Here is a 16795-nt window from a genome sequence, read left to right as displayed (position 1 = left end):
TTAACTATTTCCTCTGGCAGCTTGTTCCACATACCCATCACCCTCTGAGAGATAAAGTTGTCCCTCAAATTCCTAAAAAAAAAATCCATCTCACTGGTTCTTGATTTCCCCTACCCTGTGATAAAGACTGTGCATTGACCCTATTTATTTCACCCTATCTATTGATTAGAACATAATATAACACTAACCTAAACAGATATGAGCATGTATTTGATGGCATTAAGGAATTTGGGTTTTGCACGTATTAGATATTAATTTATTGATTTTTAAAATAATTAATATGTATCTGTGTGTGATTGTATATACGGACCTACAGCTACTAAAAATGTCGTTATTCTGTGGTGGGTACAAATGGGAATTGAATATTTATGAGCAGAAATTGGCCAGTCGGCCTCTGAAGTCTGCCTACTCTTGCTCCTGTTATGATGTTCTTATATATACACAATACTCCAATTGTGGTCTCAATACGGACTTGAGCAAGGCAAGGCATCCTTTTCCTTATACTCCGCTTGCTGGAAATCCGAAAAGAAAAAAATGCTTGACCCTTTACTACACTCTCTGAAGAAGGATCGTCATCATCTTGATCCGAAACGTCGTCCATTCCCTCCACAGATGCTGCCTGACCCGCTAGGTTATTCCAGCACTTTGCGATTGTTTTAAGATGTTAAATCGGTGATAGATGTTCACCAAGGCCGAGACCATTCGTCCCGGGCGGCTGGTCCGCGATGCTGCCCGCTGCGGCCATTCGTCCCGGACGGCTGACCCGTGCTGCTGCCCGCTGCAATCGGAATAAAGTGGGAGCAGCGCGAGACAGCGGGTGGGCCGGCGGTTAAGCGGCGCGAGAGAGCGAGTGGGCCGGCGGTTAAGCGGCGCGCGTCCGGATTCTCGCGCTACTGCAGTGGGCCGCTGCGCTGACGTCACCGTTTCCCAGCAGCCCCTGCAGCACGGAGCCGGCTGGACAATGTCACTGCAGCGCTTCCATGCCGAGTGGCTAGAGCTGGACAAAGAATTTAACCAGCTGCAGGTAAATGGAACCGCCTGCGTTAACCGGGAGGGAGAATCAATAAGATGTCGATACGTTTCATTCGATGACATCGACGCGCCAAAGCTTTTCTGGGCGACTTTTTAAGCTTTGCAATGCTGCTTGGTGCTCCAATCACATTGCCCCCCATAGGCTTTGTCTCTCTGTTGCTGGCAGATCCCTGGGCTGGAAAACTCATTGTCCAGATTGGAAATAATACTTTAGCTCAGAAATTTGCGGTTAACAGGATAAATGATATTGTGCATTTTCTCTACAGTATTTAATTCTTCCTTATTTTATAAAAAACCTTTCGGGTTATTGTATTGCAAATCCACTTAATAAAACAATAACTTTTCAGTAGAATGTTCCTCAGTGTCAATGAATCTCATTAAGTCACTTATCAGAATATAATTTTAGTACAGTGCCCATAAATTCCGTGTTGTCAAAGTATAGAAAGAGATACAGTTCAATTTGTGTTTGTTTAATTGTCTGTCAGGATATGGTGCTGTCAATAACACTAAATTATATATTTTTTAAACCTTGGTGTGTCTCGAAGGTTTTAATTTGTTGCCAGATTGTTGAGTGAACAGTGTAAGCTTGAGAACAATTTTAAATGTGAATGTCCTTTGCACTCAAAAGGTTTCAAGGTAATGTTTAACATACTCTATTTTAATTATCACTTTGGTTGACTAAAATTGTGAGTGTATTAAGAACATAATAAATAGGAACAGGATCTTGAAATAGGAACTTGCTAAAACAGGATCTTAAAATGTGATGTACATTTTAGGATAAGTACAACCACTGTTGCAATAAAATTTGAGGGTTTATTTGTAGAACATTACATACAGTACCCTGCATAATGTTTGGGACAAAGACCCATCATTTATTTATTTGCCTCTGTACGCCACAATTTGAGATTTGTAATATTAAAAAAAATCATATATGGTTAAAGTGCACATTGTCAGATTTTATTAAATGTTATTTTTATACATTTTGGTTTCACCATGTGGAAATTACAGATGTGTTTATACATGGTTCTCCCATTTCAGGGCACTGTAATGTTTGGGGCACATAGCTTCACAGGTGTTTGCAATTGCTCAGGTGTGTTTAATTGCCTCCTTAATGCAGGTATAGGAGAGCTCTCAGCACATAATCTCTCCTCCAGTCTTTCCATCACCTTTGGAACTTTTATTGCTGTTTATCAACACGAGGACCAAAGTTGTGCCAATGAAAGTCAAAGAAGTCATTATGAGACTGAGAAACAGGTATAAAATAGTTAGAGACATCAGCCAAACCTTAGGCTTACCAAAATCAACTGTTTGGAACATCATTAAGAAGAAAGAGAGCACTGGGGAGCTTACTAATCACAAAGAGACTGGTAGTCCAAGAAAGACCTCGACAGCTGATGACAGAAGAATTATCTCTATAATAAAGAAAAATCCCCAAACATCTGTCCGACAGATCAGAAACACTCTTCAGAAGTCAGGTGTAGATTTGTCAATGACCACTGTCCGCAGAAGACTTGATGAACAGAAATACAGAGGCTACACTGCAAGATGCAAACCATTGGCTAGCCGCTAAAATAAGATGGCCAGGTTATAGTTTGCCAAGAAGTACTTAAAAGAGCAACCACAGTTTTCAAGAGAGAGTTACATTTAGCTCTTGGGGCTAGCGAAATCAAGTGATATGGTGAAAAAACAGGGAAGAGGGACATTTTACATGAACAGCCATGATCATATTGAATGGCAGTGCTGGCTCGAAGGGCCGAATGGCCTATTGTTGCACCTATTTTCTATGTTTCTATGCTTGAGTATATGGCAATAAAACTTGACACGTGATTTTGAAGCATTCATGCACGGTGGAGGTATATTTTGGTCATAGAGTGATACAGTGTGAAAACAGGCCCTTTGGCGCAACTTGCCCACACCCTCCAACATGTCCCAGCTACACTACCTGCTCTTGGTCCATATCCTACCAAACCTGTCCTAACCATGTAAGAGTCTAACTGTTTCTTAAATGTTGGGATAGTCCCTGCCTCAACTACCTCCTCTGGCAGCTTGTTCCATACACTCACCACCCTTTCTTGTGGAAAAAGTTACCTCTTAAAAATACTTCAAACAAAAAACATTGAAATCATGCTTCTACAATGCACTAAAATTATTTTAATACATCAAATTTCAAAAAGTCCCTACCGTGGGAGGGGGGACACCCCCCTCCCACACCTCCACTCAGTTGCTCCACTCCCTTGCCAGTTACCCCCAAGGCCAGTGATCAGCGATCACTCAGCCCCCCCACTTTCAAAAATACTCTGCGCCCCACCCCTCCTTCAGTTAAATATTGGGAAGGTAGCACTATTGTCATTATGTAATAATGTATGCATGTTGGTAGGTGCAATCAAAACAAAGATCTTTTATCATTGTTATGTTATGAATACTACAGAGAATATTATGTACTCTCAAGATCACATTTAATATAATAATATTGCTTAAATATATATTTATTGGACTTTGCATTTTGGAAAAGTCCCAGCTGAGAGGAAGGCAGCAAAATACTGAAAATATTGGGGGTGTAAATGACTTCAGGATAGTTTGTTAGGAAAATGAAGAAAATGGTAACAGAATACTTATTCAGCCGAGTGAGTATAATTTTATGGATGAGAAATTGTGTTCAACCAATTAATGACTTCTTTGACAAAGTTAGATAACAAGGAAGCCAATGGATGTAGCAAATTTTGTTACACATAATTTGGTATGTGATGTGCCCCATAAAGGATTACCGCATTAGATAAGCACCTATGGACTTCATAGGTGCTTAACGTAATAGGTTAAGAAATAGATTAAGTCCAGGGGGTCAGATTTGGGGCTTTATGTGTGGGCCAGATATATTGTCAGTGCAGAGGGGCTAGGAGCAAGGCCAAGTGTGCATCCAGACTCATGGTTTGGAATAGTACTAGGTATGCAGTCAAAGCTGGGACAATGGGAGTGTTCAGCACTGGGAACCTAAGCAGGTAAGCAGCTATGATCAGGGTAGAGTAGGGGGCCAGGAGTAAGGCTGGACTCAGGGTCAGGAATGAGAGACGGTATGCAACTGGGGATAGGAGTAGTACCAGGTGTGCAGTGAGACCCAGGTTGGTCAACATGGGCCAAGTGTTTGATTATAATCTGATTTCCATACATGAATATACTAAGGTCATTTATGTGCTACACCTGTTGATCAGAGCCTGGCTCTACTGTGGAATGTAATTAGGAATGTAATTTAGCCTAACCTTATACATAGCTAATCCAACTTAAAGCATAAATATTGTATTCAAGTGTGTTAAAAGACTTGCACCAGATTGCACAATTTCAAGCTGAGAAATGCAAAATACCAATGGGAGGGGGGGGACATCCCTCACCCACCCTCCCCCCACCCCCGGGTTGCTACACTCCCTCAGGCTTGGCCTCTCACAATTTCTCACTCCCAACTCTCACCCAATGTTGGCAGCCCTTTATCTGCTCAAGTTGAAACAAATGCCTCAAAACTCGTAGGCCGGCGGTTCATTGTACAGCAAGACAATGATCCCAAACATACTGCTAAAGCAACAAAGGAGTTTTTCAAAGCCAAAAAAATGTGAATTCTTGAGTGGCCAAATCAATCACCTGACCTGAACCCAATTGAGCATGCCTTTTATATGCTGAAGAGAAAACTGAAGGGGACTGTTAAACTGAGTTATTTTGTCAATCTAAAGTCAACTTGACTCAAACACTTGTAGCTGTTGAAATCGATTCTTTATTCAGCTGAGACTAGTCTCTGAACCTTCCAACACAGAGCTGATGCTCTGGGGTGGGTCCAGAGAGAAGTAACTTTGATAGAACTCATGTCATTTATACAGGTATTAGACATTTCAGATACAGAGGGTATGACAAGCTAGTAACCAATCATCTGAGTCCTTCTGGTGATTTACAACATCAGTCACATGATCCCCCTTCCCTGGCCTCACAACGTTCGTTTGCCTGTGGTATAACTTTGCGTATTTTATTTCAACACAGCAAAACCCCAGTAGGCTCAATAATCAAAGACCACTCCTCAAAATATAGGATACGTATGTAATACAATGATCACACAAGTCATTACATACTTTCCATACCAAGAAGAAAGATATTTCTATAAATCTAACAAGGTCTAATGTTTACATTCCTACTACGACAATACATTTCATAAATTGTCTCACTACAATTTTACACAGTTTAAAATTTCATAAATTATGTATTTAAAACATTAATTATATAAGTTTGCTGAATTACAGTTTCTAAGTTCAAAACCCCCAATCTCCCAACCAAGCATACATGGGTCGTAAATCTGTCAACTTAATTAATAAGTGTTTGGTGCAAGGATACAACTCAATTCTAATTTGTAACCCCTTTCCTGCTATCTGGAAGCTGGATTTCCAATCTCATGTACAAGGCAGAACACAAGGGAGATTTACAACTCGAACCATTACATCAGAATTACATCTGCTTCTTCGACTTTCTATAGACATAATCCATCAATCTAATTCTCTTCCTCTCCAAGCAACTACTCCCTTTCATATACATCCTACCCCTTATCCCAATCTCATTATAATTTAACATAGCCAAGGCTAACTACAATAAACTAAGCTAAGCAGGTTCAGGTTTCTATGCTTTGATTTATCTTTCCCTATGTGTATGTTTCATTCCACTTTACTTCTCTAGGACTCATATTTCTGAAAACCTTAAGCTTTTCTTTTGCAAATTACCTAGCTTATATAAAAGTCACTATCCGAGCGGTTCTGTTATATAATATTTCCTCAGGACTAGCCCCCAAAACAAGCATAAGCTAAAGATGGCTGCAATACAGGCCTGGCAGTGCAAAACCAGCGATGACACCCAGCAATTGGTGATGTTCATGAATCAGACTTCAAGCAGTCATTGCATGCAAACGATATGCAACAAAATACTAAACATGACTACTTTAATTTACGTGACATTGTTGTGTCCTAAACATTATGGTGTCCTGAAATGGGGGGGGGGGGGGGGGGGGGGGGGGACTATGTATAAACACTGCTGTCATTTCTACATGGTGAAACCAAAATGAATAAAAATGGCCTTTATTAAAATCTGACAATGAGCACTTTAACCACATGTGATTTTTTTCCTATTACAAATCTAAAATTGTGGAGTACAGAGGCAAATAAATAATTGATTGTTTTTGTCCCAAATTATGGAGCGAACTGTAGTTATAATGCTCTTTTAGCACCCTACCTTGAACATCATTCAAGATTCGGAGAGGGATTGTGAATAAAGCCAGGAGGTGGTGTTGGAAGTGTGACATTTATGCAGCCTTTATGAATGAGGCTGCAAGAAGGATGAGCAAGCTGACTGCCAAACCGTGGATACAATGCGTCATTCACATTGCGAGTGAGAAGGTATGTTATGATGAATGGAGTTGATATAATTGGGTGTGGGAGGAGGGATAGACTCTGTTTTCTGCAGCTCTGCGCATGAGGCCTTAAGGGGCTGTCCCACTTGGGCGACCTAATTGGCGAGTTTAGAAGAGTTGGAAAAAATGACATGTTGAAGACCTCCTTCGACTATGTAGACCTTCTTCGACTATGTTGAAGACCAGTTTCAACTAGGTACGACTAGCTACGACTAACTTCGGGAAAATTGGACACCAAATAGTGGAGAATGAAGACGACCTCCCTTCGACTAAGATGAAGACTATCTACGATTACCTTCAATTACCTACGATTAACATGTCGACCTACTACGACTAAACCTACGAGTAAAAAAAGTAGCGATTTTTTTCCATGGGGACCTTTTTTTACTCGCGGGCATTTTTTAACGTATTGAAAAAAACACAGCGACCTAGCTGAGGCCTAGAGTATGCGAAGACCACTCTCGAGCATGAAGGAGAGTTACAGAGAACTCCTATGACCTCATGTCAACCATGCTGCGAGTATGAGTCGAGGGCAAACTCGCCAGAACTCGCGGATTAGGTCGCTCAAGTGGGCCAAGCCCTTTAGGGTTGTCCTGTTTGCCGATAACCAGGATTAAGGTTGTATCCTTGAGCCTGGAGAGGAATTTGACGTGCAAGTGGAATTTTCTAGCCGCTGATCTTCTGTGACATGGGTAGAACTTAGAAAGCAATTCTGCTGCTAAACTATGACTAGCTAAGGTCTGAACCTTAAAAATACTATGAAGGTGGTAATCACTGGATTATTGAGCTGCATGCAAACTAACATAGGGTCATTATGCTCTGTGGGATGAAAGTACACAGCTATTTTTCTGCAGCATTTGCAACTTGATGGATACAGTGAGAGCACAGATAAATTTGCTTTATTTGACATCTATTACAGTTTAGTTTATTGTCACGTGTACCGCGGTACAGTGAAAAGCTTTTTGTTGCGTGCTACCAGGCAGCAGAAAGACAATACATGATTACAATCAATCCATTTACAGTGCATAGATACATAAGAGAATAATGTTTAGTGCAAGGTACAGCCAGCAAAGTCCGGTCAAGGATAGTCCAAGGACGTCAACGAGGTAGATAATATTTCACCACTAAAGTGACATGGTTATAATATGACCAATGCCAAGGACCTGTATTTGAGGATCCTTCACATAGCAGAAGGGCGGGGGGAAACAGTGGGGTAGTTGATGAAGGGTGACATGGGCTCAGAGAAATGATCTTGACTCTTGTGATCAAGGTAGAATCAATTTGGATGAAGATGTAGGAAATGATAAAGGGGAGAGATTATAGTGGCAGGTTACAGCCAACCTAAGAAAAATTGTACTGCAGGACAGAATATAAATTGGGAGATAATGGGGCAGATGCAGAAAATACTGCAAACATCATGTGTGACTATAATAATTTTAAACTGGACAGGTTAGATTGGCAAAGGAGCTAGGGGAATTAGTTCATAAAATATTTGGATTGGTTTCTTTAGAATATTGTATTGTGCAACTGACCAGGAAACAGGGTATTTCGGATCTGGCCACATGCAATAAAGCAGTCAATTATTTATCCTGTGAAACATTTTTCAGAGAAGATAAATCATAAACAACCTTTTCAAAAACTAAATATCCTCCACCTTTCATGACATGCATTATTTGTTATCTCATCTGCCACTTTTACTATGGCAGGATAGTCGATCAGGACTCAAGGACTTGTCAGCCCTCTGCTTCAACAATTGGCGTAGTGCCACCTCTCTGATCATGATGATTTTCCTAAACTTCTCCCTTTTCAATTCCCAATTAACATATATTTTGGATGATCTCCCCCTTCCCCCCCCCCCCACACTTATATATGTGCACTATCATATTTTTCTCATTATGTTTGATACATTTTGTTAGCTCTTAGTTCATACAATGGCAGATTCCCCCCCCCCTTGGAATTTTTATTTCTTGTTGGAATGTATGTACTCTGAAAGATCCTCCTTAAATATCTGCCACTACATCTTGATTAACGAATTCTCCATCTAATTTGCCAGTTCATTTTAGTTAGCCATGCTGTCCTCATTATTGTTTTTATCTCAATTTAATGTACTGACATTTTGCCCATTCTTCTCTCCATCGAGCTGAACATAAAATTCAAAAATACTACGGTTGCTGGTACTTAGTGGTGCTTTCAATATGTGGCCATTAATCCTATTTTGTTGCACATCGCCAAGTCTAGTAAAGCCTGCCCTTTGGCTAGAGAAATATACTAAGAAAGATACTTAAACCATTCCATAAATTCCTTTTAGTGTGATTTCTTGTATGCAAAGAAATTACATAACCATATAACAATTACAGCATGGAAACAGGCCATCTCGGCCCTAGTCCGTGCCGAACACATATTCCCCCCTAGTCCCTCAGACCATAACCCTCCATTCCTTTCCCGTCCATATACCTATCCAATTTATTTTTAAATGATAAAATCGAACCTGCCTCCACCACTTCCACTGGAAGCTCATTCCATACAGCTACCACTCTCTGAGTAAAGACGTTCCCCCTCATGTTACCCCTAAACTTCTGTCCCTTAATTCTCAAATCATGTCCTCTTGTTTGAATCTTCCCTACTCTCAATGGAAAAAGCTTATCCACGTCAACTCTGTCTATCGCTCTCATCATTTTAAAACCTCTATCAAGTCCCCCTTTAAACTTCTGCGCTCGAAAGAATAAAGACCTAATTTGTTCAACCTTTCTCTGTAACTTAGTTGCTGGAACCCAGGCAACATGCTAGTAAATTTCCTCTGTACTCTCTCTATTTTGTTGACATCTTTCCTATAATTTGGCGACTAAAATTGTACACCATACTCCAGAATTGGCCTCACCAATGCCTTGTACAATTTTAACATTACATCCCAACTTCTATACTCAATGCTCTGATTTATAAAGGCCAGCACACCAAAAGCTTTCTTTACCACCCTATCTACATGAGATTCCACCTTCAGGGAACTATGCACAGTTATTCCTAGATCCCTATGTTCAACTGCATTCCTCAATTCGCTACCATTTACCATGTACGTCCTGGGTCATCAAGTTCAATCTAAATCTAAATCATAATTATTGGTCTTGATCAACAAGATATGTAATGGTATAATGTAATAAAAAGGAACTGTAGATGCTGGTTAATACCAAAGGTGGACACAAAATGCTAGAGAAGCTTAGGTGGCATCTCTGGAGAAAATGGACAGGTGCCGTTTTGTGTCTGGATCCTTGAGACTGAAGAAGGGTCCCAACCTGAAATGTCACATCCATTTTCTCCAGAGATGCTGCCAGATCTGCTGAGTTACTGCAGTATTTTGTGACTATTTAGCCATGTTATTCTACTGAGCATGATTTTGGGATGGGAAACAGGGATGGGTCTGGATTATCTTGACATGAATTAACATTTTCAGTAAGTACTAATATCAAAATGAATCAATCACCTGCCTTGAAAATATATGGAAGCCAAATTTTGTATGTAATTAAATACATGAGAAAGATTCCTACTGGTCACCGTATGGTTGCAAAATTAACAGACATCTAACCAATGTATTTTGATGAACATTTCAGAGGCATGACATCAAAGCCATTCAAGACAATCGTAGGATTAAAAATTGATCATTATCTATCTTGTTTTTAAATTTAAAACATACCACTGAGTAAAGACTGTAAAACCATCAAATTGCCACTAAAACCAAACTCTTTTGCTATTTCATTTTCTGGAAGGGAAATCTATCATCCTCAATCAGCTGAGGTGACAATAACTCCCTATTTGTAATATTAAGCTTGATTCTGAACTTGCTTCTAGCATGGCCTGGCAAGCATTTATTATAGCACTTTGATGTATCTTAAAATAGAAAAAGGAAAGAGGTTAAGGAGTGCAGAAGGATGTGCCAGGAGCGGTGCCTATAAATATGGAGCCAATGTGATGAAGCTCTAATGTGGAACCATGTGCCAGACACAGCATGCAACGGGCACAACTAAGGAATCTCACAACTAGAAGGTCAATGGAAGTTCTGCTGTCTTGATGGGCAACTGAGCAACACATTAGGAAAGGTGGCTCCAAGGACAATCCCATCCTTCAGTAAAATGGACACAGAAAAGACTGCAGATGCTGGAATCTTGAACAGAACAGAACAGAATATGCTGAAAGCACTCAGCAGATCATGCAGCATCTGTGAAGGGAATGGGCAGTGTTATGATTAGGACCCTTTAGACATTAGAGATACAGCGCAGAAACAGGCTCTTCGGCCCACTGACTCTGCGCCGACTAGCGATCACCCCGTACACTAGCACTATCCTACACAATAAGGACAATTTACAAGTTTTACCAAAGTCAATTAGCCTGTAAACTTGTACGTCTCTGGAGTGTGTGAGGAAACCGGAGCACCCGGAGAAAACACACGCAGTCACAGGGAAAAATGTACCAACTCTCACCCATTGTCAAGATCAAACCTGGGTCTCTGGCTCTGTAGGCAACAACTCTACCGCTGTGCCACCCTTCTTCAGACTGGTGGAGAATGGGGATGAAAGCTGGCGTTGGATAGGGCATATAACTCACATCAAACAATTATCTATTGAACAAAGAACAGCAGTTTACTAGACTATATCAAGACTATATTGTTTAAAGTGAAGGAAGCAATAGTCAGGTTTCTGCAGAAATATTCCAAGCAGATCTTATGCACACAAATTAACCTTGCACACTACTGCTGGGTTTGACAAAACTACTGGGGTTGATATTTTGTCCAGATATCTGCACTTTGACTATCATTGTGTTATCTTTTGCTTGTCTTATTTTGTTTTCATGGTCATTTTGTACAATCTCTGTTTTGTTTCCCATCCTAGGAAACTCACAAAGTGTACAGACACAAACTGGATGAACTTACAAATCTTCAAACTATATGTAGTAACTCTATAAGTAAACAAAAACGAAGACGGAAAGACCTTGCGTGCAGTCTCCGAAGGTAAGAAAATGAAAATGACAACCATTTGAACAGGTTCTTAATTCCAGCACCAATGTTTTTTTTGATGAATGGTGACACTAGGATTGGATCCAGAACTTGTATTTTGTTTTGCACAGATTGTATTTCATCTTTGGACTCCTGTTGTAATTAATAATAACTTGCTGGCTTTGCACATTAATCTGGCCATGGCACAATCATAGGATTTAAAATTGATCATGATCAATCTTGTTTTTAAATTTAAAACATACCACTGAGTAAAGTTTGGTAATTAAGAGTATGCCTTCAATATTAGAAAGCTAATCAACTCATTCAATGAATTGGTGAAGGTTTTGAAAATTTGTTGTTCGTTTGATCCAATCCTTTCTCTTTATTTGCTTTGTACTGGGCTTGACACCATAATTAGCTCTCTATAAATCACCCTGATTACCTTAGTTTATTTTTCAATTATTTTAATCATGTTAACTAAGGAGATATTTTGCAGATTTCATTGTACAGAAGCCTAAGGTGCTGATTTTCTTGTCTTGTTGTTATAAATAATTCTGTCAATATGTTGTTATAACATCTTTCCCATATTAGAGAGTTCTTGAAAAAAACGAGGCATAACTTAGAAAAACACTATCCAACATACACCATATACACTCTCCCAATCCCGACTATCCTAGAAGGTTTTAATATGTTAACAAATCTGAGTAAGTCGGGTTTTTTTAAAAGGCTGATTTCATTAGAAATACTCTCTTTCGAGCAAAAATTCCTGATTCAGTCTTGTACAGAATATTAGGAATTTATGTTTAAATATTTTTAAATGAATTGCATTTTATCAACCAGTATTTGGGGTTTTTTTGAATGGTAGTAAATAGATCTGGGTAAAGTGCCACTGTTATTTTTCTGGAATACAGAATAAAATTTTGAAGTGGGTATAACCACCATATGGACTGTCATGGCTCAAGAAGGGCATTTCCCCAGTATAGCCTTGAAAGGGGAACCACTGGTGGTCTTGCCAGTGGCCCATAGAATGGAAGAATAAAGATTGCAAAAGATGCTTGAAACAAAGTATCAGTCATTAACAAATTTTGTTAATAAGTTGCCTCTTAAGGTCACAGTTAGAAGTCAACATCAGCTCTCACAATTAAAACATTATGCCATGGTGGAAAGTCGGGGAAAAATATTAGAAACTTGTTGTATAGTGCATAAGAAAAATCAGAATAAGGACTACCATTTGATTGCTTAAAAACTACTCATTTTTTCCCCAATTTACAGATGCAAGCTTTCGGCTAATGCAGAAGAAATTGAAGTCATACAGAGAATTAATGATGATATTAAAGAGCGACGTAATGTTTTCTTTGATATGGAAGCATTTTTACCGAAGAAAAATGGGTATGTTTTTTTCTGAACAACAAAGATCCTTTAAATAATAAATGACTATAGCTGTAGGTAGTAGCACATTGACACAGTAGATAATACAGCTTGTGTAGGAAAGAACTGCAGATGCTGGTTTAAATCGAAGGTATGACACAAAATGCTGGAATAACTCAGCAGGGCATGCAGCATCTCTGGAGAGAAGGAATGATCTCAACCTGAAACGTCACCCATTCCTTCTGTCCACAGAAAATACAGCTTTGCAGTTTGCGACCTAGATCTCTGGTACTGTCTGTGAGAGGTTTTCACATTTTCCTTGTGACTGCATAAGTTTCCTCTCACTTCCCAAATAGGTCAATAGGTTTGTTGGCTACTATAACCTACCCCATGAACAGGTGGGTGGTTGGGGAATCAGACACATTTTGGGCATGTGTGAACCAGTAAGGGAAAAGTTCTGAGAGCTGAAATAGACATAATGGGCTGAATCGTCTCCCATGTCTTAAGTTTAGTTTAGAGATACAGTGTAGAAAGGTTTGTAGGTTAATTGCCCACCGAGGTCGCACCGACCAGGGATCTCTTGTACACCAGTTCTATTCTACACACCAAGGACAATTTACAGGAGCCAATTAACGTACAAACCTGCACATATTTAGAATATGGGAAAAAACCAAAACACCCAAACCAAACCAACCCAACCCAAAATCCACACGACCTCAGGAAGAAAACTGTACACAAACAACGTACGGATAGAATCCGTGGTCAGGATCGATTCCGGTGCGACCCTGTAGTGAGTAAAATAACTGTAGTGCAACTAAGTTAGCTGGAGCAATCGAACGTTTAAAACAAATTCTGAGAAAAGTAACTAAAATTCAAAAACATTGGTGGGATTACATTATTAAATAGATGTTAATACTTACTTCTACACTGCAAACCTGTATGGCATTAGTTTAATTGGCCATCCAATTTGCCCTGGTAGATGAGTGGTAGAATCTGGGGTGCTGATTTGAATATGGGGAGAATTTAAGTAGCTACTTGATGTTCGGCATAGACTTGATGGGCTGAAAGTGTTGTTTCGGTGCTCTGACTGTTAATAAGGAAATATGAATATTTGGATTAGATGGAAGCATGCCTGTATTCTCAGCAAAAGGTGACCTGCTTTTTAATTTGGCATCTAAGGGAAGTTGAGAAGACTTATCAAGAAGGGAAAAGTCTTCTGTCCTTGAGAGCATGCCCAAGTTAACTCTTAACTACTGACCTGTAAGCTGTTCAATTCACTGGCATTTGGACAAAGGCAATGAATGTTAGATGACCATGTTCTCTTCATGAGTTTAAAAAAAAGTGCACTCACTTTTAGTGACTGTAAGGAATGTACTAAACTGTGCGGTTAATATTCTGCTCTAGACCAATGCCATTTAATGTATTCAACCTCGGGTGTGTTGGGGATCTTGATGATATTAAAGTTAGCAGTATCAGTTTCTTATATTATGACAGTTGCTGCACTCGAGAATAAGTTTAATTAACAGTGAACATTTTGGGATTTATCGATGATATGAAAGGTGCTTATATATATATAGAAGCTTTTCCTTTCTCATTTAATCATGGAGGTAAGAAAGGGGGTGAACGAGGAAAATGGATGGATTGAAAGTTGGTTTTTGAAGGGCGGCACGGTGGCGTAGCGATAGAGTTGCTGCCTTGCATCGCTGGAGACCCGGGTTCAATCCCGACTACAGCGGTCTGTACAGAGTTTGTACCTTCTCCCTGTGACCGTGTGGGTTTTCTCCGAGACCTTCGGTTTCCTCCCACACTCTAAAGATGTACAGCTTCGTAGGTTAATTGGCTTCCCTTCAGCCCACATGTGTAAATTATCCCGAGTGTGTGCAGGGCAGTGTTGATGTGCGGGAATTGCTGGTCGGCGTGGACTCGATAGGCCGAAGGGCCTGTTTCTGCGTGGTACAGGTCTATTACACTAGGAAAGAATTCAAGTGGTACGGGACAATTACACTCGGAAAGATATTTGTTGACAACAAGTTAGCATTAACCAAATGTGGTGTCAAAGAACTATAATAAAACCCTCCTCCTGAAACCCCACTGTCCACAAGGCACAATGGAAAGTGTGATGGAATGCATTTCAAATACAACCAACAAGTCTCAAAAATTAAATCCTAAACAATCAGGATAGAGCCTCCTGCTAGATAGATTACCCCATTAATCACTCCAAGCATCCATTTCCTCTATCACCAAAGCATTGTTGCTGCCTGGCATGTGTACGGTCCATAAAATACATTGCTCTGAAAACCACCAGCATTTGACCATGTGACCTCTACTACCAAGAAGGGCTTTGTGCACAAATTTTCTCCAAATTACACTTACAATTACACTCAATTATGATTTGGAAATAGATAATTGCTGCTTCATTGTCACTGATCTATCTTTTGGAACAGTTCATCAATGCACTTGCAATTAAACCTCTTTCCCCCTTCCCCCTATTTTATGATTTATGATCATTTTTTTGATCATTCTAAGTGAAATGGACAGTCTGTGAAATTTGCTCTTCAAAAAGTAAAATGCGAAGAAATTGGGGAATATTCTTTAATTTGAGCGCTTTGTGATAACTTGCACAAATTCTTTGATTTTCAATGTAAATTTCACAAACTTGTATATTTCTTGACATTGTAATAAAGATGTTTACTCTTGCATTACTTTGCATACAGTCACATTCTTTATCAGTTGTGTAAATTAATCATCTTTAATTGAATACTGGTTTTTATTCTCTTTAGAAATGCTAATATTTAGTGACCATGCATATTTCATTGTGTTTTCTTTTTCTTTTTCAGGCTATACTTAAACCTGGTGCTTGGAAACGTGAATGTAACTCTCTTCAGCAAGCAGGCTAAGTAATATCAATTTGCAGTTTGTTCTGTTGGCAACTGCTGACATGTTTTCCAAAGCCATTTTTGAACACTTTTGAAATATAACTTTTTAAGCTTCTAGTTTATGATTCTATAGATTAAAAAAAATTATGTTCATCTTGTTCAATGAATGATCTTTGAGTTAGAAGTATGTCAGTGGCATATTTGAATATAGCTCCACAAATGAGATCAATCCAACAGTTATTTTAATTGTTGGCCCAGATTTACAGTATGTGTTTATCTATTTATTCAAGTCCCCTGGCAAGGGATTTCTGCAGCCTAGGGCCATGAAAGGTGAAGCTGCCTGCTGACGTTCCCAATTACAGTTCTGCCAGAAAAGAGGAACAACAGATGTGAGGTTTGTAGGGATGAAATACTTTGCAAGTGTGGGAGGATTTTAAGTTGTGGAGAGATTTGGCATTCGGCCAACAGGATCATTAGGTGGGATGAGGTGTGCCAGGCTAAGCCAGGGGGAAATCTTGAGGATCTATAAACTAAGGAATGCAGCAAGGTATTCCATACAGTTTAGAGGTTAAAATGTGCACTTTTTAATTTGCACTTTTGCAAATCCATTTATATTAGGGTCTAATTTTATGAATGATACTACCCCTCATAATTTACAGTGCTATTCAAGATTGCTTTCCCTTTTGACTTCAGAGATACAGCGTGGAAACAGGCCCACCGGCCCATCAAGTTAGCACCAACCAGCAATCATCCCATACACCAACACTATCGTACACACAAGGGACAATTTACAATCTTACCAAAGCCAATGAACCTGCAAAGCTGCTTGCCTTTGGAGTGTGGGAGGAATCTGGAGCACCCAGAGAAAACCCACATGGTCACAGGAACTATGTACAAGCTCCGTACCGAGAGCACCCATAGTCATAGATTGATCCCAGGTCTCTGGCATTGTAAGGCAGCAACTCCACCGTTGTGCAGCCCCGCACAAGCCCCCACAAACATGGTTTGAAGTTCTTCTTGCTAATTTCTATATCTGAGAGAGAAGATATAATCTGTTTCTTGATATTTATCATTTGGTTCCTGTTCTTTTACAGAAGTCACAAACTAAAT

General features: G+C 39.6%; 1 protein-coding gene across 2 annotated transcripts in view; it reads left to right on the top strand.

The window, feature by feature from the left end:
- Positions 1–901: 901 nt before the first annotated feature.
- tmem120b (transmembrane protein 120B) overlaps positions 902–16795 on the top strand; it is a 37985-nt gene continuing 22091 nt past the window's right edge. The window contains exons 1-4 of one of the 2 annotated variants that reach the window (XM_055655727.1): positions 902–1024; positions 11338–11456; positions 12714–12830; positions 15647–15706. In XM_055655727.1, coding sequence (XP_055511702.1) covers positions 962–1024; positions 11338–11456; positions 12714–12830; positions 15647–15706 — 359 coding nt within the window. In that variant the 5' untranslated portion in view covers positions 902–961. Of the gene's footprint in view, positions 1025–6161; positions 6447–11337; positions 11457–12713; positions 12831–15646; positions 15707–16795 lie in introns of those variants that run through there. The other variant, XM_055655726.1, reaches the window with a different exon arrangement.

The sequence above is a fragment of the Leucoraja erinacea genome, chromosome 25 (genome assembly GCF_028641065.1).
Source record: "Leucoraja erinacea ecotype New England chromosome 25, Leri_hhj_1, whole genome shotgun sequence".
NCBI lineage: Eukaryota > Metazoa > Chordata > Chondrichthyes > Rajiformes > Rajidae > Leucoraja > Leucoraja erinaceus.
This window is presented reverse-complemented; position numbering and strand designations above follow the sequence as displayed.